Source organism: Hippoglossus stenolepis, chromosome 3, assembly GCF_022539355.2.
Source record: "Hippoglossus stenolepis isolate QCI-W04-F060 chromosome 3, HSTE1.2, whole genome shotgun sequence".
In the NCBI taxonomy this organism is placed as follows: Eukaryota; Metazoa; Chordata; class Actinopteri; order Pleuronectiformes; family Pleuronectidae; genus Hippoglossus; species Hippoglossus stenolepis.
In genome coordinates, this window is record NC_061485.1 from 13,701,023 (window position 1) to 13,727,304 (window position 26,282).

The following is a 26,282-nucleotide window of genomic DNA, read 5'->3' on the forward strand; positions in this document are numbered from 1 at the left end:
GCGTGGACTGTAATGAGCAATTAGCAGGCAAGGATCGACATCCTTGCCGCAGTGCGCAAAACGCATGCAACGCGGAGACGTGCGCTTGGTCATTGATCGCTCTCTCCACTAACCACAACAGGCTTCAAAATGCATGTGCTCGGGCCCGTTAGTGCTACAACGTAGCCCTAGTTATACTTAAAATTTGTTATCAAGTGTAATTGATTCAAAACATCAGTGACATGCAGTTGACCATTAGATTGTTGCTCATACTTTGCTGTGAGGAGCCCTTGTAGAGTTGTCCTCCTTGTGGTAAGCAAAATGCTGTTTGCTCTCTTTAAAAGTCAATAGAAACATCAGATGTGGCTGTGCCATATTTACCACTCAATACGCATAACAGAATCATAAATGTTTGCCTACAAATGACAATGAGAGAGAAAAAGAGTACACAATGATAACTTCCAGCTCAAAACATTGCATCGATAAATCTTAGGAGTTTGTAACATTCTTTGCTCAGAACAGCTGAACCACATCTTTAACTAACACTTCTTTCACAACGCTGAAACTGAGCTCACCAGTGGCAAATGTGTTTTTGCGACCACTTCATGTTTTGCAAAAAAGGTTTCCATTCAAACTTTTATGCAGGTAATACATGTCGCTATCTATCTATCTATCTATCTATCTATCTATCTATCTATCTATCTATCTATCTATCTATCTATCTATCTATCTATCTATCTATCTATCTATCTATCTATCTATCTATCTTCCTTCCTTCCTTCCTTCCTTCCTTCCTTCCTTCTGGCTGCAGGACAACTACTACGTGAACTACCCTGAACTCTAAAATCCTATTATGTGGTTGTAAGCTGCATCCAAACTAAATGGATAGTAACATAATCAAATTATAGAGATCAGATTGAGTCTTCGTTTAATGGTTATTAGGAAATGAGCACATTTGGTTTAATTGGAACAGCTTCATTTGTTTAAGATTTTGCACACACGTGGTGTCTAAAGGTCATTTCTCTCAGCTCCTTCTAGGAAAAGTCTTGAAGAGCATAACAAGTAATGGATAAACTGACAGGAAAAAATGTCAGAGCTGTTCATGAAAATATCTGCTAGTTTTCCATTGCAATGCACTTGCAGCAAAGGAGGAAAACCTCAATAAAGATTACAAAATAATCTTTCTCTTCATCGAATGAATGATGAAACACTTGCTAAAAATAAAAAAAAAGTTGAGCAAGAAGTGATTATACACAGACAGACAGATTACACACTAAATTCCCAAGAAGATCCTCTTTGCTTATCTTCTCCATCCACTGTGGGTCTGCCCCTAGGGGCTATATAACTATAGCTGCGGTATGAAGTTTGAGAGCAGACACTTGGCTGCATTAACAGTACTCCCAGGTTACTCTACTGCCAATCCAAATCCTAACTAAGCAAAGATGGAGAACGGCACAGAGGGCAAGAACTTCTACATCCCCATGAGCAACAGGACGGGGCTGGTTAGGAGTCCATATGAATATACACAATATTATTTGGCGGATCCATAGCAGTTCAAGTTACTGGCTCTCTACATGTTCTTCCTGATCTGCACTGGCTTCCCCATCAACGCTCTCACTCTGCTGGTCACAGCCCAGAACAAGAAGCTACGACAACCTCTCAACTTCATCCTGGTCAACCTGGCTGTGGCCGGACTCATCATGGTGTGCTTTGGATTCACTGTCGCATTTTATTCTTCTCTAATGGGCTATTTCTCCTTGGGACCAGTGGGCTGTGCAATTGAAGGATTCATGGCAACACTTAGAGGTAAAAATTGGGAAAGTGATTATTTGTCTTTATCACTCATGTAGATTGTCTAGATTGCAGGATCAGAAGATTTCATGACCACATCTGTTCTCTTTTCTTACCAACAGGTCAAGTGTCTCTGTGGTCCCTTGTGGTTCTAGCGATTGAGAGATATATTGTTGTCTGTAAACCCATGGGAAGCTTCAAATTTACATCCACCCACGCTGCAACAGGTTGTGCCTTCACCTGGATCATGGCTGCCTCCTGCGCTATTCCTCCTCTGGTTGGCTGGTCAAGGTAATAAACTACTTACCAATAACGGATCACATGACCCCCTTGTCCACATCAAGGAGAGCAAAATTATAATTTTTTACTGATTCTTTCCACTTCAGAATTACCACTATCGTCTAGATTTAGACATGGCTTATTTTTGCAGTCTTGTCCTTTTCTTCCTGTTGAATCTTAATTAGTCTTCTGTTGTGGTGTGGTGATATTAATGGAATCCAGCAGTGATACTATCTTTTATTGTTGATTGTGGCCATGTTTACCTTTGACTAATCTCACACAAGGGGGTAGGATAATTGGCTTAAAGCAGAGGCATGTTTACTACCTGTGTTGTCATGTGACTGGTCATGTGGCTTACTCTGATGGCCTCTCTTCTAATAATGCTGCTGCTTTTGCAGATCTCAGCAATGAAGCTGAAGCAGGCCTTGCCAGACTCAGTAGGCCACCCAGCTCTTGGTACAGGCCATGATGATCTTCTGGCTGGAGTCTCTTCATACACATTGAACCCTCACAGATGGTCCAGTATGTGGCGGCACATCTGGTCTTCAATGAGCCTAGAAAGGGCTCTCCTGCAGAGCAACCTCAGGGTCTGCATCCGTTTACACAAACTCAATCATTCAAGCTCCTTCTCGGCCTCTGACTTGTGATATGCAATACCAATCCAGACTGTTATCGTTTGAGGTTCCCTGATGGTGGAATGAGCTACCGAATGCTATCAGAGCAGGGGCCTCCCTCCCGAACTACAACAGTCTCTTGAAGGCTCATCTCTCAGAGGAGCCCTTCCTCTGCTAACACCTCTCACACATGAACACGCCTCACTACCACTTACTTCAGTGCACACCTGATCTCGTGCACTTTGTCTTAATGAACAGATTTAGTGCCTAATACTTCTAGCTCTCTTACTTTACTGAAGCTTTGGAGTCTTCCCTCGGTCACTTTGAAACAAAGCATCTGCCAAATGAGTTAATGTAATTGAAAGTCAATTTTGGACCATGGATACAGACTCTGTATCTTCAAAGTAGCTAAAACAAAATATCCAGTTTTATATAATTGTAGAAATCCAAGTGTAAACAAAATGCCAATAATATGACTTAAAAAGTATTAACCCTGAGCCTAACATGTGCTCCGCTTTTGGTCCCACTGACATAAATAATTTCTATCCAAGTACAGAAATCCCCAGTTAAATCCCAGTATTTTTGGTCGGACACAAAGTTATGATTTATAATGTAAACACTGATATCATGTATTTAATGCTATATGTCTTGTATTTACAGGTACATCCCTGAGGGTATTCAGGTCTCCTGTGGACCAGACTACTACACTATGGCTCCAGGCTACAACAATGAGTCATTCGTCTTGTACATGTTCACCTGCCACTTCTGTGTCCCTGTCTTCACCATTCATTTAGACAATATGGCTTCAAGTAAAACTCCCATATGGGGAAGTCAAAACAACCCTGAGGGGCCTGAAATGATCGTCGTACATATAGACTGTCCTCGTCCCTTTCTCTACTTGCCTCTACAGAGGGATGAAAGTTGTGGTAAAGCTGATTAGCCGCTCCCAGTGGAGGTAGTGACCTAAAGCCTCCAGTGTTTACACTTATCCAGTGTCTTATTGTGTCACAGGTGACATGTTGGTAGAAGCCTTTAAGGGACTTGTCCACGGAGCAGTGATTAACGTCCAGAGGATGAATTATATTATCTATAGTCCATCCAGGATGTGGTGAAGCCATCATCTGATTATAACACACTGCATCGTTGAGATAATAAAAAAAATATATTTAAGTTGTCTTGCTTCAGCATCATGTTCATTGCAGACTGAAATATTTTTGCACGTTTGCTTCTCAGTCCTTTGCCTCGCCTATACGTGCTTTTTGTTTTGTTTTCTTCTATCACTCTTCAGCATCATGGTGAGGGAGCACAAACTCGTCATTGACAATATTTAGACCCGATCACATTATTAACAGTCGGTCAGTTCGCACGACTTTATACTACTTTAAGACAAGTGTAAAAGAAAAGAGAGTATTATTGTGAAATAAACCTTTACTGACCCCAATAACAGGCTAAAATAGAAACGTCCATGAAATAGTAAGAATCTTTTCTTCTTTTCAGGGGTTAAATAAATTAATCTCTAGTCAACACTCTCTCTGAATGACTATTAATTGTGAAAGGTAATAAATAATATAACTGCAGTATGCCTACATACATTAAATTCAGGTCACACACACACACACACACACATATATATATATATATAAGTCCAGTAAAGTATGTAGTTGTGACGTCAGCTGAAGAAGGAGCCACACATTGACCCAGTTCTTCACAGCAGTCACTAAGTATATCTTTGTGCTAGAACCTGCTGTTCTCCTTCCTCAGGGGCTTATGATCCTCTCACTAAGGGACAGGCATCAAGAATGACATTTCCGCTTTTCGCCTCTGGTGGGCGCTACAGATCCCTGTACACTGACAAGACATGAAAAACACTTCCCTCCACACACACAATATGAGCAGTTAAATCAGCTAAATGACTATGTTGCAGGTTATTATGTGGATAATGTCCTGGAGTTTTATGTATGCAAGTATTTATTTAGTATATACAGTATATATATAGATGATTTTCTAAATCAATGTTTTCTTCCCTTATACATTACATTGTTGGAACAGTATATGTGCTGGTAAGTTTGTACTTTTCTTTTGCCATTTTGTTTGGTTTAAAACTTTAGAAATAAATTAAATGTATTTAATTTGGGGATTTTTTAGACAAAATACTTGTATAAGGACTTCCTACATATATATATCAAGCTGTTGTTTCAATTTTGACTTTTTCCTCACAGTAACACATGTCAGATATCGTAGATGGCTTTCTGTGGGTATGATATTAGGGAACAATAATTAAACTCAAACTACCTCTCTTATTTTGTCAGATTTCCTTTCTTGTAACCACCTGCCCATCCTTTATATTTTTTATGAATATCAACATTCACTAGTCAGTTCCCACCACCACTAAAGTATTCTGATTTTACATCTGTTTTGGAATAGTCATGTTTCTTACGCCTCATATAACACTGTTAGTGTTTCCAGGGCCAGTGTGTGTGAGGCTTATATCACTTGTTCTGCTCTTTTCTTTGCTAAACAGATTAACCTAATCTGGTTTTACCACCTTTTGACCTCAGCTCTGTGATGATCCAGTTACCCTGAGAAGCATGTTTTAAGATGGACTGAGACAGACTCAGCTGAGGAAAAGCGTGAGAAAGACAAATTTCTCTTTAGTTGCATTAAATCTCCTGATAATTAAAATGGTTCCATCTATAAAAACTGATATTTCCCATGAATGAGAAAAAAGATGCAAGTTTTTAAGGTTTGAAATCAACACAATATGTGAAACCCATTTTTTCATGCATGCATTTATTTACCTATGCTATATTTTGTATATACAATGTTTACAATTCATGATGACCATCTCAGCAAGTGACAAAAATAGAATTTACATGGTATATAGTTGCTCGTTTTGAAAATACAGTACAAAATGTGAAATATTGTGGCATTTGAAACACATATTGTTGGGGGTTACATATTTTCAATGGTGCCAAATAGCTCAAAGGTATCGGGGAGTTCTGTGCCTCGGACGAAAGGGGAGAGTCAAAATGAGCATCCATATACATGTGTTCACAGATTTTACCATTATTTGCATTGATTTTGAATTCACATTGATTTCCAACATGCTTCAAATAAAAGGTGAAAAAAAAATGCAGTTCATGAGTTTGTTCCTGGAGCCGTTCATCACTGGTCAAGTAGTTCAGACGTCCCTGAACGTCACTCAGTCCACATTGAGGATTATTCCAGATTGAAGAGACAGTGGAAAGGAAAATGTCCAGGTTAATGCAATTGTCTTTATGTTTAAGAGACAGAGGACACTTCTGTTTTGCTGGCAGACACTGAGGATTCATCCTCCACCATGCCTCCCATTCCAATAGCGCTCAGCATGCAGTTACGGAACTGAAGAGGTGCAAGAAAGAAGAGAAACATTAGAATAAAAAACATTCAATGTTCTCCATGTTGGCACTGACAATAAAGGTAACATATTTTTTATATGAACCAACCTGTTTGTTCAAGAGCACGTAGATCACAGGGTTATAGAGAGCTGAGCTCTTAGCAAAGAAGGCAGGGATGGATGCAGTCAGGGCGGTGAAGGCAGCTCCCTTGTTCATGAAGATCCAGCCAGCGAAACTGGCATATGGGACCCAGGCAAAGAGGAAGCCGAAGACCATCAGGATGCACATGCGTGTCACCTCCCTCTCAGCCTTCTGGGTGGACTCTGACTCCTGCTGCTGGGCTGCAGCCTGAAGTGTTTGAGAAAATTCACAGAGCAGAATGTTTTGTTTTTCGAGCTTTAAATGAAAAGCAACTATACTAGCAACCATTTAATTTCTTCAGGATTTAGCTAAGAAGTCAACATCTCATATATTTTAAATTGGACTTACAGCTTTGACTGTCAGCACCAGGCTTCCATAAGTGAAGAAAATCACAAAGACTGGAAGGAAGAAGTGGACAACAAACATGTAGATGACATATGATTCATTGTTGAAGCCGGGGGCCAGAGTGTAGTAGTCTGGTCCGCATGAGCACTGCATGCCCTCAGGGATGTACCTGTGTGAGATGGAGACAGAGCCATTATTGCAAATAAATAAAACTGGAGCCGTGCAAGAAGCTCTGCCATCAAACCAACTATGCTTTTATATTTGTTTCAATGGTTTTAAAACCTTCACTGAATTTACCTGGACCAGCCAAACAGTGGGGGGCCAGCGCATGCAAAAGCCATGACCCAGGTGAAGAGGACTCCAATTCCTGCGTGAGTTCCGCTGAACTTGAAGCTTCCCATGGGTTTGCAGACGACGATGTATCTCTCAACAGCCAGGACGACCAGAGACCAGAGAGCGACTTCACCTGTAGAGAGACAAGAGCGAATCCTTCAGGTTAACTTTCAAGACTTTAATGCAAGCCCGGTAGTGAGAATGCATTGATCGACATTTACCTCCGAGTGTGGCCATGAATCCCTCAATAGCGCAGAAAGTGGCTCCCAGAATGAAATAGCCGTTAAAAGCAGAGGTGATGGTGATGGTGAATCCGAAGCAGCACATGATGAGTCCGGCCACGGCCAGGTTGACCAGGATGTAGTTGAGAGGTTGCCTGAGTTTCTTGTTCTGAGCCGTGACGAACAACGTCAGTCCGTTGATGGGGGTTCCGGTGCAGATCAGGAAAAACATGTAGAAAGCTAGAAATTTGTACATCATGGAATCTACCATGTAAAACTGAGGGTATTCAAAAGGACTCCTAACGATCCCAGTCCTGTTGGACATGGGGATGTAGAAGTTCTTGCCCTCTGTGCCATTGGGCTCGATACCGCCGTCCCAAACCATCTTCGGTTGTCTGTTGTTTCTATTGAGCTTCTTTGGCTAAAATAAAACCAGTAGTGCTGATGGACACGAGATTCTGACTGGCGGCCACTGACTTTTATACCTCACCACTAACCTTGTTGTCAAATTGCCAAAATGAGATTACAGGATTGTGAGGTGGTACAGGAGGTCAGTAATTGCTCTTAAGATCCCGGCTAGGCTCTGAAGTAATTTGCTCCACTTTCCAGGTTCAGCTGAGTTCTCTTAATCCTGATTAAAGAATGTGAAATAAGTTCAGTCAGTATCTTTTAGCACGTTATTTGCTGTAAACATATTCTCAACAATTAAGATATATATATATATATATACATATGGAAAAGGAAAATATTCTGAACAAATTAATCAACAGTGTATGGATTTATGCACAGTTTTATTCTCATTGCTGTTTTCCATTTGTTTCAAATATGGATCAATGAGAAAAAAAGTAAAAGATGCAGTTGATGATGTTTTGGAGGATGCCATACTTCAAATAAGAAGCATGCACATGTGTGTTTTTCTCATGTGACTCATGCATGCAATGAGACAAGGAGAATATCCTCACTTTTTATTTGTTTCATTTAGTGTAGTTTTATTTCTATGCTCATTTGAATAAAACATGCAGGAGTGTTGGACTATTTTAATTTGTCCTACTTTCAGGCCTGTCCAGCAATCTGGAATTTCAATCGCCATTCTCCAACTGCATATGAACGGATTTGTGGGTGTGCTTATCCAGATTAACCTCGGATTCTCACCAGCCTTTCTGTGATGTGGCAAAAGCTTATAGCATCACAGGCGAGAAAGAGAACGTCTGCGAGACACTTATTGGATTCGTCACCTGCCTCAGGGTCAAGTGTTGCCCTCATAGTAACTGAAGTGGGACAATTGATAGAAGTCAGTGGAAGTCAGGGGAGCCAGATCGAAGCAAATAGAAGTAATGAGCGGCTGTAGATGCAAACAAATTCTGTTGCTATGGGTGATTTATTGTTGTTAATTCACATTTTGCTTGAATAATCTAAGTTATTGCTTGTTAAATGTAGTTGCAAGTTAAATGTGGTTCAATAAAAAGTTTTGCATTTTTAACCTAGTTTTTTGTTAAATGCAAGAGTCTGCAGATTTAATGAAGGATTTTTGTTGTATACTGTTCTTGCTTGTTAAATGTAGTATTTGCTTGTTAGATAAATACTGTATAATGAAGTTTGTCAGTTTTTTACTTGTGCAATGCAGTTTTTGCTGTGTTTTGGTCATTCTCTGTATTTTAAGTATCTGCAGGATATGTAGTCTATGTGAGTGCATGAGTGCATGCAGTAGAATGGATTTCTACTGCATGCACTCATGCACTCATGTAGAATACATGTTAACATGACTGCATGCAGTAGAAATCCATTCTCTTGTTTTCATTTTTTCCATTCATCCATTTATCTGTATCTGGACTTGGTCAATGGTGGATGAGTATGTGCTTCAAAAGGGAACGAACTGAAATGTTTCATGAGTAAATCAATGACTTTGATTGTCTGACCTAAATGAAGGCAACCCAAATGCATAAATTAACCATAACCTTATCACACCAAAGGTGTCACAGGTGCCACCCTTAGCACCTTACCTGCCTAAGAACATAACAAATTAAGAGGACGACTTAGAGACCATCCGGTGTTAAGGTCATTAGCAAATTGTTTCTACTTACCTCACCCAGCCTGAAATCTAATTTAGCTAATTCGTGGCTGTCACTGTAAAAAAAAAAATAAGATGCAGTAATTAAGGTGTGAATGCGCACATCCACTCACAAGCTGATTGTGTCCATCCACTTAGTGAAAATCTTAACAGTATTGAGCAAAATTCTCTCATCTCACAGGACCAGGAGTGTGTCCTTTTTGATACACCGTGTTTTAATTGACAGATCTTTGTACGTCTGACCTGTGACTCCATCAGGGATCTGCTGCTCTTCCTGGACTAAGAATCTCTTTCAACCTCTCGACTGAATCCTGGTGAAATCAGCTGTGGTTGGACTGAAGATGTGCGACTTTGGATTCACCATCAACAACAACAACTACCAAAGTGTCTCTGTTATCAAGGGATTCATGGCCAAACTCTGAGGTAAAGTGCAAATGAAGATATCATAAATATATATCAAACGTATCTCATTACTTAATAATCTCTGTGTGCCTCCACGAACAGATCTTTGATAAATAGTTCATACGTTGGATAATTTACGATATATTTAATAATATTGCTTGACTCTGATCATGACATTATACTTTTGAGTCTTGTCAAAAGGTCACTGTTGTAGTAGTTGTCGTTGCATTGCACAGGCGGAGCACTAAATGTCTACAAGAGCATAAAGCTGTCACTGTGCATAGATGCTGCTGTTAAAGGCACTGGATGGTATACTCCTACTACAACTGCTATAATAGTAGTAGTACTAAAAATGTATTAATTGTAGCCCCTTTCAAACCACTGCTTCAAAGTGATTTATCAGAGAATAGATTGAAATAGAATGAATGAAAAACTTGACCATAAAAATAAGAAAGCAATAGTATGAATAAAACTATAGATCAATAATACAATAATTCCAATAATTCGCCTCCATGCTTATCAATACTAAAGCAATTTGGTTTATGTTATCCAAGGTTTATGTTATCAAAAACATCTCAATAACAAAACGATTCAATACAGGCAAGTAAAACAGAACACATTTGTAAAAGCACAGTAAGGACCAAAAAGCATTTAGGGGCAGACAACTGAAAACACCTTTAAGGAATAAATTGTAAAATAATAAAGGCTTCATGACGAAAAAGGTTATGTAACTACAGACCATTTGCAAATCTGGGGCACTGAAAAAAGCTTTTCTATGATACAGACAGAAATGGAATGCCAAACTGAGACTCAGCATATCTGTGAGGTATCAGGGGCCTCATTTATAACAGTTGCATACGCATCTTTCACGCGTGCATAATGCACTGGCACTGAGTGTGTGGCCAGAAGGATGAGGAGGAAGAGATAGTTGAAAAGAGAAAAGATTTCCTGGCCCGTGATGATGACTGAATTATCAGCTGATATAGATTCTATAGAGCTGTAATCTTGGATCTTTGTGCTGAACCGAGTCCAATATTACACAGACCGGCCTGATGGAACCGAACCATCCCAGTACAAACACCAGTACTCACCAGTCTGGGTTCATTAGCAGACAGATTAACACTGTTTCATTTTTAACATTCTTCTTAAAGCCCCTTTTGGGAATAATATTATTCTGTTCGATTTTATAGATTGGGCACATCCCATTTTGACGGTGAATCTGAAATTTACTGGTGGTACTGTCCACTGTGTCTGTTCACTCTCAGTCGCTGCATTAACAGCAGCAGCAGAAGCAAGGCATTATCATTCAGTCTATTTCCTTTGTGAATCCTATCACTTCTGTGGCCACCAAACAATTTGTCTCTTCACCTCCACCTCAAGCTCCTCGATGTCCGTAGGTTCGACTGTGATTTTTTTTTGTCTACGCCATTTTCGGCTGTTGTGCGCACGTACACTTTTAGTCTGAATCCGACAATTTCTTTTTATAAACGAGGCCCCTAATGGTGATTACAAGTAATTGGATTTAAGAACTTGAATGAAAACACATATAACCCTTGCCACAGAGAGAGAGAGAGAGCGCGAGAGAGAGAGAGAGAGAGAGAGAGAGAGAGAGAGAGAGAGAGAGAGAGAGCGAGAGAGAGAGAGAGAGAGAGAAAGAGAGAGAGAGAGCTCCATGGTTACAGGATCAGAGAGAGCTTTGTATCCTCAAAGTCGATTATTGTCCAGTCATAACACTGAGAGATTGATGGATTGACTGAGGTGCACGGAGCCAACAGAAAATGTACTTTCGAGAGGCCGTTACACACAATACTTGTCGCAGTTTACAGTAAAATGTACGGTGAACACATTGTCTATGTAATCATGATAACCTTTATACTGTCTCAGTGGTGCATGTCCAGGGGTCCTATCATCTTCATTTTGTTCAGTTACAGGGACATTGCGTCGAGAATCAAAGCCGTGGTGAATTTTGTTTTATTTACAATTAATTGGGTTACGAAAAATCTGGATATGAGCCATTTATCGATGGAGCAAGTGAATAAAATGTATAATTGTGGGGCTTGTGTTCATATCCATGATCATACGTGAAGTCAGGCCATCGGAGCGGCTTGAATGTCGTCATGCACAATTTAAATGTCAGGAGGAGTGAACTGACACAGACTGTATTGAGTGGAGCTGGTTGGCTGGACTACATACACCACTTCTGCAGGTCAGATCATCCGCTGTCTCGACTGCAGCATCTCCTGCCATCTTTGGATAGAGCTCAGCGCAGTGTAATCCTTTTATCTTGGTGCTGTTGATCAAACACGTGCTGGAACCTGCAGATACTACAGCGTGAAAGAGCTACACAAATATCAGCGTGTACTTGCTGTTAATATATAATGATGCTGCCAATGTTTGAATTCAATATATTTACAACCATTATGAGTAAACTAATCTGGCTGCTTTTTTGCGCAATTGCACATGCTTGAAAATTGGCATTCGCTTTGCATATTTGAAAGTGGTAAGAATTTTTCATTTCCCTGTACTTGCTGATATCCGTTTTTATTGTGGAAGCTGTTGTTGATGTTGTCTCTGTGTTTTTGTCTCTTTGGGAACTCTTGTTGCACAACAAATATCCCCTTATGGGACATTAAAGATAACCTAACCTATATCCTTATATTTTATTATGAGAGGTGGATGACATGCAATTTTTATTCAGTTATAAATTACTGTTATGTGGCTATATATATTAAATAAGCTTTTTTTATTTTATTTTATTTGAAAATGTACTGTTTGTGCAGCTTTACAGGGATGTTTTGCTTCATGCTTCATTTCTATGTTGGTGTTTGAGACAAATGTTTCCAATGTGTCATATAAATAAAGACATTTACTCAAATCATTCTTTCTTTCTTTTTGATTCGATGTTATTGCACATTTAAATATAATGTGAAAAATTTTGGCCAGAAAGAAAAAGGACATCAGTAACATTCACAACAGTGTAAATCCTGGATTTCTTTGGGTATTTCCACAGACATGTGCTGCACTTTTTAATAAAGTGTAGTCAGTGGACTTGTGAGCCGGGGTCTTAGCCCTCACATTAAGTGTCCAGGGATTAAAAGGTCTGTGACTCTGAGGAGTTGGCAGAGAGATTTCATCTGGCAAATCTTATCACTAATGTCACAGTATTCTTTACTTTAATACTAATGTACATATTCTAAATCCATTATAATGGCATAATTATCTGCTGTTTACTCTAAAGCCTTAAGTATTCATTAAAAAGCAGGAAGCAGATTGAACCGACAAACAGACTGAACATTATAAGTATAACTTACAAGTACTTTACTTGAGTTGAGTAACTGAGTACTCTTTACTCCACTACACTTGTCTAAAAACGTGAGTAACTTTGCAAGTTAAATTACAGGCCTACAAAAATGGTCAAATTATCACATGTGAATTCACTGTTGTATAAAACATGACGGATGCAAGATTTTACACGTTAAAATGTTTTAATTTACTGCAAAAGTGCTACACATTTAATCAGTCATGAATAAGTACTTTGATCTTTTACTTAGGTAAAATCAGTAGTACCACAGAGTATATGTATTCTGTTACAAGTGAAAGTACAATGAAAATACTGTAATATTGTATTTACTATGTTTGGCCAGTTCAAATGTCCCTGACAGTACAAGGCATTGTTACAGAAAAACAAACCTGATGGGTGAGATCATCAATGACATCAAAGCAAGTGCAGTGTAAAATAAATTAGGAGTCAAGATTTGGGATTTCAACAACCAACCTCATCCAAAGCATTTCACAGTGGACTCTGCACTTCCCGGGGTTTCAGCAACAAATCCCTCCAGTTTGAAATGGATCAGATGAGCGACTGACCATGCAAACCGATGGGCAGGCTGGCCGACAGAGATTTCTGGAAACAATAACATAATAATATTTGATGTATTAATGTATCAAAAACAATCTTACTTCATATACATGTGAGTTGAATATAGAATAGTTTTCTATCAGAATCGTTTTTTTAAGATAATATCTTTGCATTTTCAATGTCTGCAAATAAACTTAAGTGACCAAATAATGGCGGAGTAAAAAGGAGCCAACAGTATTTTTCTCTAATGGTATAAAGTAGCAGGTCTCCCAGTATCTCATAATTCAGTCTACAGTCTATACAGTCTACAATACTTGACTATATTAAGGTTACTTTTCACCAATGCATTTAACACATGAATGTACAACACGACAAAAGGACTATTTAAAAGGGCTTTTATTTTGATATTTTAAAAGCATTTAGCTGTCGAGACTTACTGTGTGCTCCTGAGTGGTCGAAGTGTATTTAACGTCTTGTGTTTGGCCATGATGAGCAGAGGAGACATGAGGCCAACTCCACAGACTGGGAGGCTGTACAGCGCGCGGTTTGTTGATCTACAATCGAGTGAAGTCGCCCTTGATTCAATCATCTTGACCTGGATCTCGATAGAAACCTGCTATGCAGGAAATCCTCCGCCCTTCAAAATAACGCTCATTTTAAAACAAAGTTGACCGACGTTTTTGAAAACTCCGCGAAGTTGTCACCTCCACAGCTGCAGAAAAACACGCGGGCTACTTTCTCCATCATTTGATGTTTAGGTCTGGATGTTTAGGAGGAAGCTTTCCCTGCACCTGTGTCCTTGCAGGTGGTCCTGATCTCCCGTCTAGTCTCAACATGCATTTCCATAAACATCAGAGATCAGAATTGTCTGCGGCCAGTGGTCACTGTTGGGGGTCAGTGAGAGGCCTCTCAGCAGGGTGCGAGTCTGAGCAAAGCCTCTACTCTGACCTCAGCACGCAAGTCAACAACATTCTGTCCACATGTTATTAGATAGTTATTAGTCATCATAAGTTTACATAACTTCAAATAGTTATCAATTTCCAATGCATAACTGTCAATAATTAGTACTTTGATTATTTAAAAAGTAGTTTCAAGTTGTAGATTCTGACTTATATAACTAAAATAGATTCTACTTCTATTAAAAATTAAATGCAGGCTACCATAAACAGACAAAGTCATCCTTTTATTAGAATGTAGTATTGTTAATATCATGAGTCAGCATTTCTGCCCAACATATAACATAGAGATGAAGAAATAAACGATTCACATGTAATTTCATAACAGCGAGCCCAACACATGTGCTCCTTATGTCTCCATCCCCCCCCTCACTGCATTTCTTAAAGTCAATTATAAATCAGACATTAGCTCTCCTCTTCCTCACAATCCTCCTCTAATCTGATTTTGCCGATTTGAGGATAACATCAGGAAGGTATAAAACAACACCCAGGGATGCATAAGCTGCCGGTAAGGGGTTGGCTTAAACCACTGGTGACTGCTGGGCGACCTCGCACAGCGTTGGCAATCTCCATCCATTGAAGCTCCAGCGAAGGCGACCAAACATGACTTGGGACGGAGGAATCGAGCCCAATGGCACAGAGGGCAAGAACTTCTACATCCCCTTGTCCAACAGGAGTGGGGTCGTCAGAAGTCCCTTTGAGTACCCTCAGTATTATTTGGCGGATCCCATCATGTACAAGCTTCTCGCCGTCTACATGTTCTTCCTGATCTGCACTGGAACTCCCATCAACGGTCTGATACTGCTGGTCACGGCTCAGAACAAGAAACTCAGACAACCTCTCAACTACATCCTGGTCAACCTGGCCGTGGCCGGACTCATCATGTGCTGCTTCGGATTCACCATCACCTTCATCACTGCCATCAACGGCTACTTCGTCCTCGGGGCCACTGCCTGTGCCTTGGAAGGATTAATGGCCACGCTTGGCGGTGAGAAAGAAGAAGCACAAGAAATGTGCAGGGATTATAGAAGACATTATGCTCCTTATTACAAAGTGTGCAACATTAATGAATACCTTCTCTTACCCTCTTGTCTCTCTACAGGTCAAGTCGCTCTCTGGTCTCTGGTCGTCCTGGCTGTCGAGAGATACATCGTCGTCTGCAAACCCATGGGAAGCTTCAAGTTCACCGGAAGTCACGCGGCAGCTGGAGTCATTTTCACCTGGATCATGGCTTTTGCTTGTGCTGCTCCTCCTCTTCTTGGCTGGTCCAGGTAAATCTCATGTCTTTTAGAATCACTTTTAAGAGCCAGTAAGTTAAGGTTCACACACAGTAGACAGAGGACCACAGGCTGTTTTAACTGAATGTCTTCATAGTTGTCTTCCCTTGTGTCTCACACAGGTACATCCCCGAGGGCATGCAGTGCTCCTGCGGACCCGACTACTACACTCTGGCCCCCGGCTTCAACAATGAATCATACGTCATCTACTTGTTTGTCGTCCACTTCACGGCTCCTGTCTTCATCATTTTCTTCACTTATGGAAGCCTCGTCCTGACAGTCAAAGCTGTGAGTAAACTGTAAAATCTTCTGACATTATTTTGGTGTATTTTTAGACAGTGTAACATGTATATAGTGGGATTTATTTAATGAATATTCCAAATGCTGGTTATCCTTGTATTTGATCAAACTCTTCAGGCTGCATCCCAGCAGCAGGAGTCAGAGTCCACTCAGAAAGCTGAGAGGGAGGTGACACGCATGTGCATCCTGATGGTGCTGGGCTTCCTGGTAGCTTGGGTACCATATGCCACTTTCGCCGCCTGGATCTTCATAAACAAGGGAGCTGCCTTCACTGCCCTGACAGCAACCATCCCTGCCTTCTTCGCTAAGAGCTCAGCCTTGTACAACCCCGTGATCTACGTGCTGATGAACAAACAGGTTGGCATAGTACCTCTCCTCTTTCTTCATTAATCAATACTACAATGTGTATAAGCATAGTTTCTGAATATTCTCTCTCTACGCTCCTCCTCAGTTCCGCAGCTGCATGCTGAGCAGTATTGGAATGGGCGGCATGGTGGAGGATGAGGCCTCAGTGTCTGCCAGCAAGACAGAGGTGTCCTCTGTGTCTTAAACGTGATCACGCCCTCTCATCTGTGGACATTTCCTTACTGATTGGCATCCAGGTTTGGATGCCAATCAGGTGAACGGGAAAAAAGGGATGCCACGTCATCTGTTAATATGTTTAAACAAACATCTGTGAAGGGCTTGTACAGCATTTGAGTGGGTATGTGTGTGTGAGAGTGGTTGAACTCTGTTTCATTGTAAAGCACGTGATGACACTCTGAAAACACCTAAACTCTCAAGTTGAACTGTGAACCAGCTGAGATGTGACAACACTTTCTGTTGCGATGAATTTGTAATCACACATGGTGTATTTTCATCGTGTGGGGGAGCATATGTTTGAATTATTTTTATGGATTTCATGAAAAAGAAAAAAAAAATGTAGGTAGAGTAGATAATAAATGCATGCATACAAAGAAATGTGCTTTTGTGTTTGTTTACGTCTGAACTATTCAAGCTTGTTTTGTCATGTAGTGTTCAAACCAAAGTAGGATATCAAAATCAAAATAATAAATAAATACATTTTGACACAATGTTATTACTTGATTCCAAACCATTGATATTCAATTTAATTTCCCTTGCAGGTTGAGTAAAGTCAATTTTTTGGGGACAAAGTCAAAACCCATAGAAATACTTTAGCATGGACAAAAATGGAGTGAAGGTATATTACTGACTTTTGAACAAAGTCTAAGACGTCCTCACCGTCTATAGTGTCAGAGAAAGGCCCCTTGTCTAAATACTCAAAGCGTAACAGCGATGTCTGTCAATGATTCACTCGAGACCAGAAGTGGAAATGTCATGTCACTATAATCCCTTGTTGTAATCCTGTGTGAATCCTCTGAAAGGAGAAGGTATTCTGAGAACTGCGGCTAAACAAATTAGTCTTGTTCGACTCACTGCTCCTGTTTTACAGCAAAGGTATAATTTGTTCTTATCTTTGTTGACATGAACGTTAAAAGTTTAAAAATGGTATTTGACAAACCTAAAGTTGAATCGCATGATAGCTACTGTTGGTATCTGAACACTTTATTTGATACACATTTAATCGTCTCAATTTCTTTTTGCAAATAAAAAAAGAAAGAATAGTACATTTAAAAAAATCTATTGTAAATATAGTAACTTGTAATGAACAGTAATTAAGACACTGGATTATCTGTGAGGTTGAAATCACTGTAACTCAGGGGAACAACAGCAACAGGTCTACAAATGGAACCAATTCATCTCTGGGTTAATGTATGATCAATATTTCCAGGGTCAGGTTCCTCTGACTAAGCACCTACAGTTAAAATTTAATATATTTAGATTAACTTTGAAATTTGTTTAAGTGCTATACAACTGACAATTTTCTCCATCACCAGCACAGTTATAGCAGCCTAAACTGCGGTTAGTGAATTTAATGATGGTAGCAACACCACAATTTTCTTTCTGCAAATGCAAAGCAGCACCTTTTTAATTCTTTAAAGCAAAAATGTTGACTTGACATTATTGGAAGTTGTCCACATTACATATTAGCACAATAAATAGCCATTTCATATGGCTTGGTAAAAATAACACACATTAATGTGCATTATTAAATTGTGAAATTAAAAAATATCCGTTGGTAGGTGAAATGTTAAAAAATGCGCTTTGTGGTTTTCAATTTCCTTTTTCCGTCTCAAAATGAAAGAGAACGAGCAAAGAACTGATGCTCATGTGTATTTCATGTAGAAAGACACCGTAAAGCACATGTCACATATGCTTCAGGACTCATAGAGCACAGACAGCTAACGTAACCCAAAGCTTGTATTATACCACCCCCTTCAGGCCAATGTCAATATAGATCATCCTGTCCTTATCACGTCTGCAGTGCAACATGGTCACAGATAATGAACAAATGTAAGCAAAATATTTCAAAGTAGAAAGTCACACATGATTCCTGCTCAAGCTGTATGAACTGTGACATATGTGAAACAAGTACAAGCCCTAAAACCAAGTGGAATTAGAGATTTCAAACATTTACAGCAGCAGGATCCTCTGCTGTGAATAGGACAGGTGGATGATGCCCCCTGCAGTTGTTTAGGAAGAAGTGAAAACTAGTTCCAGGTTGTTCCATTTAAAAGTAAAAGTCATGTTCCTGCTCTGCAGAGAATTACCAAAGACAAACGTTGCACACCAGCCTATAACATGCTGCAGCTCCGGGGGGGATTAATTACATATAAATACAGGCTTCCTCCTCACCCGATAGGCCGTCTCTCTCTCGTGATGTAGCCCTTTATTTCCTGCTGATAACCTGACTCTAATTGTTATACTCTGGGCTCACACACTGTAATTTTCTTCAAAGAGCCAGCTCTGGACACCTGCGTGCGCTTAGTGTCTCTGTCAGGGGGCTGGCAGAGACCAGGGTCGCATCTCTTTGTTCACACAGAGGTCTTAATAACAAACTTGGCATGCACCGGATATACATGCAGTTCAGTGTGAGGGAGCAATCTGCAGCGAATAAGCTGCCTCGATAAGATTTACTACAAATCTGTGGATCTTTTCAGTGTGATCGTTAATATTGTTGTTGTGGTATGACACAACAACAATATTGAGAATCACACTGAAAAGATCAAACGACCAAGTGTTGCCAGATGCCACAATACAAAAATAAAAGAGATAACATTTTGAATTGCTTCATCCTACTCATGAATATCTCTCATGTCAACCTCATGAAGAGAAAGAGACAAGAATGAGGTCGTTCAGGACAGACAAATATACAGTAGGTGTCATGTTATAAAGTAATTGTAAACTGAACGTCATGTGTAAAGTTAGTGGAATGTCCCTTTATATGTGCGAAAGGCGTATTGATAGTTATCTCTCCCAAGAGTCATGAAGACAGATATTTTCCTGCGGTAGCTGGAACTACTACTAATTTTTAACTGTAAGATGTTTCCAAGGTTAAGCAATGTTTTGTTAAAGTCGCCATTCCTGTTAATTCAAAGTCTAAATTATCAACATCTTTAATTAACAACTTATAAATTATTGATTTACTCCTGACCTTTATCTATGAGATCAAATAAAGTGAAGCCTGATTAATCCATGGAACCAACTCATTGTCATGAATAGATTTCAGACTCTTCAGGTCAGAGAGCCAAGAGGTTTTAGGTGTTAGTGTTGTGTTCATTGTTTTAAAAAGGAGGAAACTGACACCCTGACAGATTATCCCTCTGCCCTTTGCAGTGGAGATAAGCCGGACACACAGTGTGAAACATGCTTTCATGTCGGCGCTGGTATCTACATAACAGATTCCCTGAGTCCCCACATGTTTTTTCTGCAGTATTTTCTCACGTTCAGTCTCCTCTGCTCTGTTTCTCCTCCCATGTATGGAGAGACTCTCACAGCTCTCGCCATGGTAACAACAGCTCCACCGTGAATATGCTGGCTTTGATATCTGTTGCTAAAAGACCAGAGAGTCACTGAAAAAGTTGGAGGAGAAACACTTGAAACAAACGCCAAGTAAAACAAAAAAAACTGATTCAATACCTGAAATGAACCTATTCAACTCACCATCCTCATCGACAGGTCGCACACGCCCTCAAGTTACTGCACTCGTTCTTTTATGAATTGTGTAGAAACTCTTTTCCTTTGTGAAATCATAGCTTTAATGATCAATACAGTGACAATGAGGGTGTCAGAGTGAGATTATGTATAAGCAACAAGAGCCTTTGAATAATTTCCACATCCAAATGATGCATTTTAGCTCGTATAAGTGTAATCAAGTGTGAATAAAAGATACAATCAAACATTAAATATTTATAGAGAAAGCCCAAGCACATTCATTAGGTAGATTCCTGTTCTTACACTGCACATAGTTTACCAACAAACACAGAGTATAGACCAAGATATGTACTAATTCTTCATGAATACCTTTTGCCAAAGAGAAAAAAGACGAATTAAAGTGAAATCAGATCAATATCTCCAGGCCTGAGACCTAAAATCCTGTTACAGCAAATAGGTCACTGTTTTTATTTGTATTTAAGTCTAATGATAATCTGGGGTTAAAGAGAGAAATATGTTATCAATAAATAAAAGCCATTGAAGCACAACCTGTAGACCAAGTACTACCACGGCACTGTGACAACAATATGCATTACAATATACTTTAATATACTTAAATATAATCTTAAAATATGCAGAACATGTAATGCAGTAATAGGCAGAGCTTCAGTTGGTAGTTGAATATAAATATAATAAATTCCGGCTGCTTCTGTCAAACTAAATCTTATTGAACACACATGTTCAGTTAGTTGAGGTCATTCAAAACAAAACAAAGTATAGTGTAGTTATTTGTCAGGATAATGTAAATTACATTTAACATTGTGCCAGTTTAAATATTACATCTGTTGACCGCTACTTCATATTGTATACTGACCGATAATGATTTTTATCCTTGGAATTAATTTCCTTATTGGCTGACAAATAATGCCTAATGATTGCAAACCCATGCTGAAATAACACGCAGCACACAGGGTGCTAACTAACCAAATATTATATGAACTTATCACACAGACTTGTACAGTTATTACAATGTTTCCGAATACATATAATAGTCTCAGAGCCTAAAGTAATGATCATCTCACACTGTCACACAACTTCAATGATCAGGAGCCACAAACTCCATCAATTCATCCAGAAGAAGAAGAAAAAAGGAAAATATATTACATACTACTTACATACTACATAACACCGTCTGTGTTTTCATTTTTCATTCCGTTGATAATCGGATTGAGAATAATACTGTTTACTGTGTGAAGCAGTACCAAAGACTAAAAGAGTAAAATCACATCTCATTGACAAATATCTTGGGCCCTTGAGAAGCCACTTTATTCTCATAAATCACCGGCTTATTAAGATACGTCTGTGGTAAGCTGAGTGTTACTTGTGACTGGCTGAAGCTGGCTTGTCTGTGGACCTGCGGACCGGACTCTCCCTTTGACTGATTGAGACTGCCTTGCCGGGAGAACTGGGACTGACCGAAACTCTCCTCCGGCTGGTCGAAGCTGCTCTCGCTGTAGAGCCGCTGTCGCATTTGGCTGGAGCGTTTCCCAGATGCACTCCTGGTCGGGTATCTCTGACCTGTCTTGTACCAGCCTGTCTCTTTGAAGACAAACCAAATATTTCCCACCCAGAGGACCACGTTAACGAAACCAAAAACCTGGAGGCAGAAATGGGACAGAGGCGTGAATGGCTTGTTTTATATACACTTTTGTGTTTCAGGGCTTTATTTGTTGAACAGATACCAACCGCAGACGTGTGCAGACGTGACCAAAGAGGCTCCTGGGTCACTGTGCATGTGTTTTCCTGAGCTCTGCAGGCTGAGATGAGCAGAAGCACCTGCGTTGGGTTCGTGGCCGTCTTGATATCAGACAGAGCTTTGGCCCAACAGCAGGTGCTGACCAGCCACATGAGGGAGAAGATGACTGTGACGACAAAATCCTGCTCAGGACACAAGTATTAAAAACAGACATAAAGGGAGAAAATCACACAGTCAGTCTTTATTTGACCTAATTCAAACTAGGATATCAGAGGACCACAACACACTGACCACAAGAGGGCCTCTGTTGTTCCTCAGGTACTTGTTCTGGTAGAACACGTAGACGATGGTCGCCAGCAGGGAGTAGAGGAACGCAAAGACGCCCACCGTCACGAAAAACTGAGCCGCTGAAGAGAAGTCGCCATCCAGGAACAGAACCTCCTTTCTTCTCGCCTCGCACAGCGAAGCTTGGAAATGCACTTGCTGTAATCTACAAGACAGAAGGATGAGATTTACAGTGGATCTAAGACAAAAATGATAGGTTGTATTTAAACCTGACACGAGAGCAGATTCTGTTTGGAGTAAATGTTTAACTTTCCCATGAGACTTTGTGAATTTGGTGTGGCACACAAAGGAGCTTTTCTCTAAGAGGAACTGTGGCCACGAGAGGATCAAGGTCAAATCTATTTTGGTGAACGTTAGTCATCATTCTTTCATTGGACAGACATTGAGGATTTATCATAAAAATACATTTCAGATATTTGAACACCTCTTTACTATGGACATGGAAAAACACTGAGCTGCTGGGACTTTTAAATAATATCTTATTCATTTATTCATTGATTTATTGACCAGTTAATTATTTTAGCAGCAGTAGATGAATCACAGGAAAATGTTAAAAAGTAAAGCTGCCAGATATGTATCTACATCCAGTTAAAATGTTCCAGCTCACAGTCATTCCCTCATTTTGTCATTTATCTGTGGATCTAAGCCAAAACATACTTTAATAACATGGTGAATTTACTATGTGATTTATATTTGCACCTGGACAGAGCGGTTTCCATCAAACTAACATGTGAAACCAGCTGAACGGTTGATTAAACACTTGGCCATCACTCTGAGGTTTGGAGCACGAGGAGGTGGTTGATCTCCCCAGAGCACCAGCTGGTTCACAACCATCTGTTTTGGTCCGGTCCTTTAATCCAATGAAGCCATTAACATCAAATGTGTGAATTTTTAAACGATTCTTCAAAGTTTCTGGAACAATACGAGTAAAATAGAATAATAATTGTTCTTCATGCCTGTTTGTGTTTTACAGATACAACTCATGGACACGTTTCTCTTTTCCAAGCTTCTTTTGTGTATTTGTCATGTAATGTCCAACTTAAATATCATTTAACAAATCCGTGACAGCATTCTGTATTTCTAAAAAATGCAAAAAAATAACCATACCTCCAATTAACAACAATGTGTAAGTTTCAGTGTTGTGTGTAAGTTGTGGATGAAAGGCTGTAACATCACAAGAGACCTGAGATCAGCCAAAGTCTTTGGTGAAATGACGACAGTTTCTTCTAATGAAGCAGAAAAAGGTTTCAAACTGAAATTGACTCAGCACATGATGGAGTTGAACTGTACAGTTTTCACAGTTTTTTTTTTGCCTAATCACTTTACTGAAATTTGTAAAGATAACTAACAGGGACATCGAAACATGTATACAGGCTGCTAATTAACATTCATTCTTTATGTATTCATTAATCGTCTGATGGGATGAAAGCTCAATATAAAAATATCTAACATTTGCTGTTTCGTGGTTTTGAGCATTTGAAACAAGAGATGAACATGATGTCTCCTTTACCGGAAAGGATAACCGAAATCAATGTTGATGCTGTGGTTGCTCGGCCGCCTGTCTGCACAGTCCACTTTAACCTGCAGATGACCATGGTATCCTCCACATGTTGCAAAGGCACAGATGGCAAAAATCTGGGAAAACAAAGAAATAAGCAGAAAAGAGAAGAAAGTAAAACACCCACATCAGTTCTGTGAGTGGCCTGATGCACATTTTAAAAACACTGGTAAATTACAGGACACTATATTAAGATTTTTATAATTGGTTTGAAAACAAAACCTGAATAATTTAAAGGTCGGAAGAGAACTGACGGAGCTGCTCACTGTGCACCGGAGGGAGGCCACAGCAGTGAGGTTCAATACACAGCTCTGAAGTCACCAAATCCTTTTGTCCTCATACTTAACAAACCATAATATGTAGATATTGCTCACTGGCAAAATATTACATCAAAGAATGAGACATTTTCTCTCTGCTGATCACTGTGGATAGTTTGTATTTACTTTTAAACATGTGCCACATGTTGCATTTTAAAAACTGCACTGAAGGATAGACCACACATGTCATGAAGTATTTTTTCAAATTAGCAACAAGATAAAATATAAACGTATTAAATTCATTAAAGACACCATTGAGATTACACTTGATATAATTATTCATGCAATGGAATACTCATTACAAGGGGAATCAAAGAAGAACCATTAAAGCCAAAACAGCTAAATAATGACATAAACAATGAAAATCAAACTTACCGGAGCAAATATAACCATACACATTTAAAAAAGCGCTGAGCTCAAGTCCAACTTCACTGTGTCGACAGCTTTTTGTCACCGGGCTGAGATGCCACTGATGGCGACAGGAACCAGAAGAGAGCGACTCTTTGAACAGAGGGGTGGGATGACAGGAGACGTACTCCCCCAGGAGGAGTCGGAGATCTTCTCTGGCTCTGCAATTATTTGTTACCACTACAAAAACCTGTTAAAATCGAACTCAAGTGAAAATGTTCCACCTCATATACAGTATATTTGTATTGTACTGAATATATGATTCTTTCTCTTTGTGTTCAATCGTGACAACATTTCTCTGAAAGCTAAGAGTAGTTTTCTAAAAAAAGGCTACATGACGAACGAGTCAATTTATTTTGGGCTGAATTATGCACAGAAGTGACCCAAATACCACAAACAGTTGAAGTTGTGTTGCAGATGTCATATTGTGCTATTTTAGTATTTTGATTTTACGCATTTATATACAGTATTTTAAAGTTGCTTGTTATCATAATCATTGAAGTACAGGGAAACTAATCATGGTAGTTTTTTACCTTTGGTTTGTTTTGCTGTGGGGTAAAAATACAAAAAAGTCGGGGGTTATTTGGCCCAAATAAATAATTTAACTTAATTAGCCTCCCTCTCTTCTGAATATATAATGTTTTTGTGGGTGTGTAATAAAATAAGGTAATTGATTGAATGTATTTAATAATACATCTAAGTGAGTCCTCATCGAAACCTGTGTTGCCATGGTGATTCAAATGTATTCCAAAATGTTCTTATGATTCAGTATATAAAGGTCTTCGTGCTTTTAAGTTAATGCACATGGATTCTTATCAATACAATGTTGCAGATTGAGATGAATTCTCAGGCTGCTTGGAAACCTGTTGTAATTTCACTGTAGCTCACTACTAGTGCAGCTTCATCTGGACAAACAGACAAACATATAACAGAAATGTATTGAAATATCACACCTGATCAACAAATGTACACAATCAATGCCCCAGAAATTGTGATGGAAAATATGTAACTGTAATCATGCTATTTACAATAATAGGTAATATCTGCGTAGGAACATACAGTGTCTGATTGATTTAGTTATTGATTATAACGTATAAAAGTATATCTGAATCTTATTGTGATAAAACATAATAAAGCATTCCATCTATCTATCTATCTATCTATCTATCTATCTATCTATCTATCTATCTATCTATCTATCTATCACTGATAGATACTTGAACATTTTATTTCCTAACTGTCTATCGATGATTAGGCCATTTGAACTGTTAAAAGGATTCTACTGACCTCTTTTGGTAACAAATCAGTATTACAGATTTCTCCTCAAAGAGGGATGAGTTTAGGGTCGTATCGAAATAAATTATTAAGTGCACTGCAACTTGAACTTTAGCTGTAAAATACAGCAAATTATCCAGAGACTGAGAGGAACGTTACACTGATATAAAAACACAGAGGTTGATGCAGCAGATGAGGACGTGACCCCCATAAAGTCAGTTTTGAAATATTCATCCAATTTCTGTCTTTGAATGAGACTAAGAAATGTAAAACAACTGATTTAAATAGAACACTCCACAACACCCAGCTCTGTCTCTGGTGTGGGTCGCAACTATTGGATATTCTGTCTACTGTAGTTTTGAGAAGCACATAACTGAATATCCACAGTGTAACAGTGAACAGAGGTTTGATGAACAAGAGTGTAGAGAAATAAGGTTTCCCCTACAGCTGAGTGTTGTCGGTGAATCCTCTGAGCTACAGAGAACCTCTGTTGATTTACCTCAGTGTTGTATCAGAACTTACTTGTCAGGTTTTTTTGTTCCACTATGAGAACAATGCTCCTCAGGAACTGTGGAAGAAAATCAAGATTTCACATAGAAATTCTTTATTCGAAAGATCTTAAGAA

The 26,282-nt window shown here is 39.3% G+C and overlaps 4 protein-coding genes across 4 annotated transcripts; 2 read left to right on the forward strand and 2 right to left on the reverse strand.

The window, feature by feature from the left end:
* Nucleotides 1-1,421: 1,421 nt before the first annotated feature.
* LOC118104654 (green-sensitive opsin-like) lies at nucleotides 1,422-5,696 on the forward strand. The gene is given in 5 exon segments (XM_035151688.1): nucleotides 1,422-1,785; nucleotides 1,893-2,061; nucleotides 3,324-3,438; nucleotides 4,729-4,752; nucleotides 5,643-5,696. Coding segments are annotated over 5 exon segments (726 nt in total).
* Nucleotides 5,513-7,545, reverse strand: LOC118105005 (green-sensitive opsin). Its single transcript, XM_035152371.2, has 5 exons — nucleotides 7,081-7,545; nucleotides 6,824-6,992; nucleotides 6,530-6,695; nucleotides 6,149-6,388; nucleotides 5,513-6,044 (listed from the first exon to the last, which is right to left on the reverse strand). The coding sequence occupies exons 1-5, from the start codon at nucleotides 7,463-7,465 to the stop codon at nucleotides 5,946-5,948; spliced, it is 1,059 nt and encodes a 352-aa protein (XP_035008262.1). The 5' UTR covers nucleotides 7,466-7,545; the 3' UTR covers nucleotides 5,513-5,945.
* Nucleotides 7,546-14,809: 7,264 nt separating this feature from the next.
* Nucleotides 14,810-16,902, forward strand: LOC118105006 (green-sensitive opsin). The gene is made up of 5 exons (XM_035152373.1): nucleotides 14,810-15,353; nucleotides 15,468-15,636; nucleotides 15,765-15,930; nucleotides 16,060-16,299; nucleotides 16,394-16,902. Exons 1-5 carry the CDS (start codon nucleotides 14,969-14,971, stop codon nucleotides 16,490-16,492), a joined length of 1,059 nt encoding a protein of 352 aa, XP_035008264.1. The 5' UTR covers nucleotides 14,810-14,968; the 3' UTR covers nucleotides 16,493-16,902.
* Nucleotides 16,903-20,088: 3,186 nt separating this feature from the next.
* synprb (synaptoporin b) lies at nucleotides 20,089-24,454 on the reverse strand. Its single transcript, XM_035152487.2, has 5 exons — nucleotides 24,350-24,454; nucleotides 23,610-23,734; nucleotides 22,046-22,244; nucleotides 21,745-21,936; nucleotides 20,089-21,655 (listed from the first exon to the last, which is right to left on the reverse strand). Exons 1-5 carry the CDS (start codon nucleotides 24,371-24,373, stop codon nucleotides 21,281-21,283), a joined length of 915 nt encoding a protein of 304 aa, XP_035008378.1. The 5' UTR covers nucleotides 24,374-24,454; the 3' UTR covers nucleotides 20,089-21,280.
* Between the last annotated feature and the right edge of the window lie 1,828 nt (nucleotides 24,455-26,282).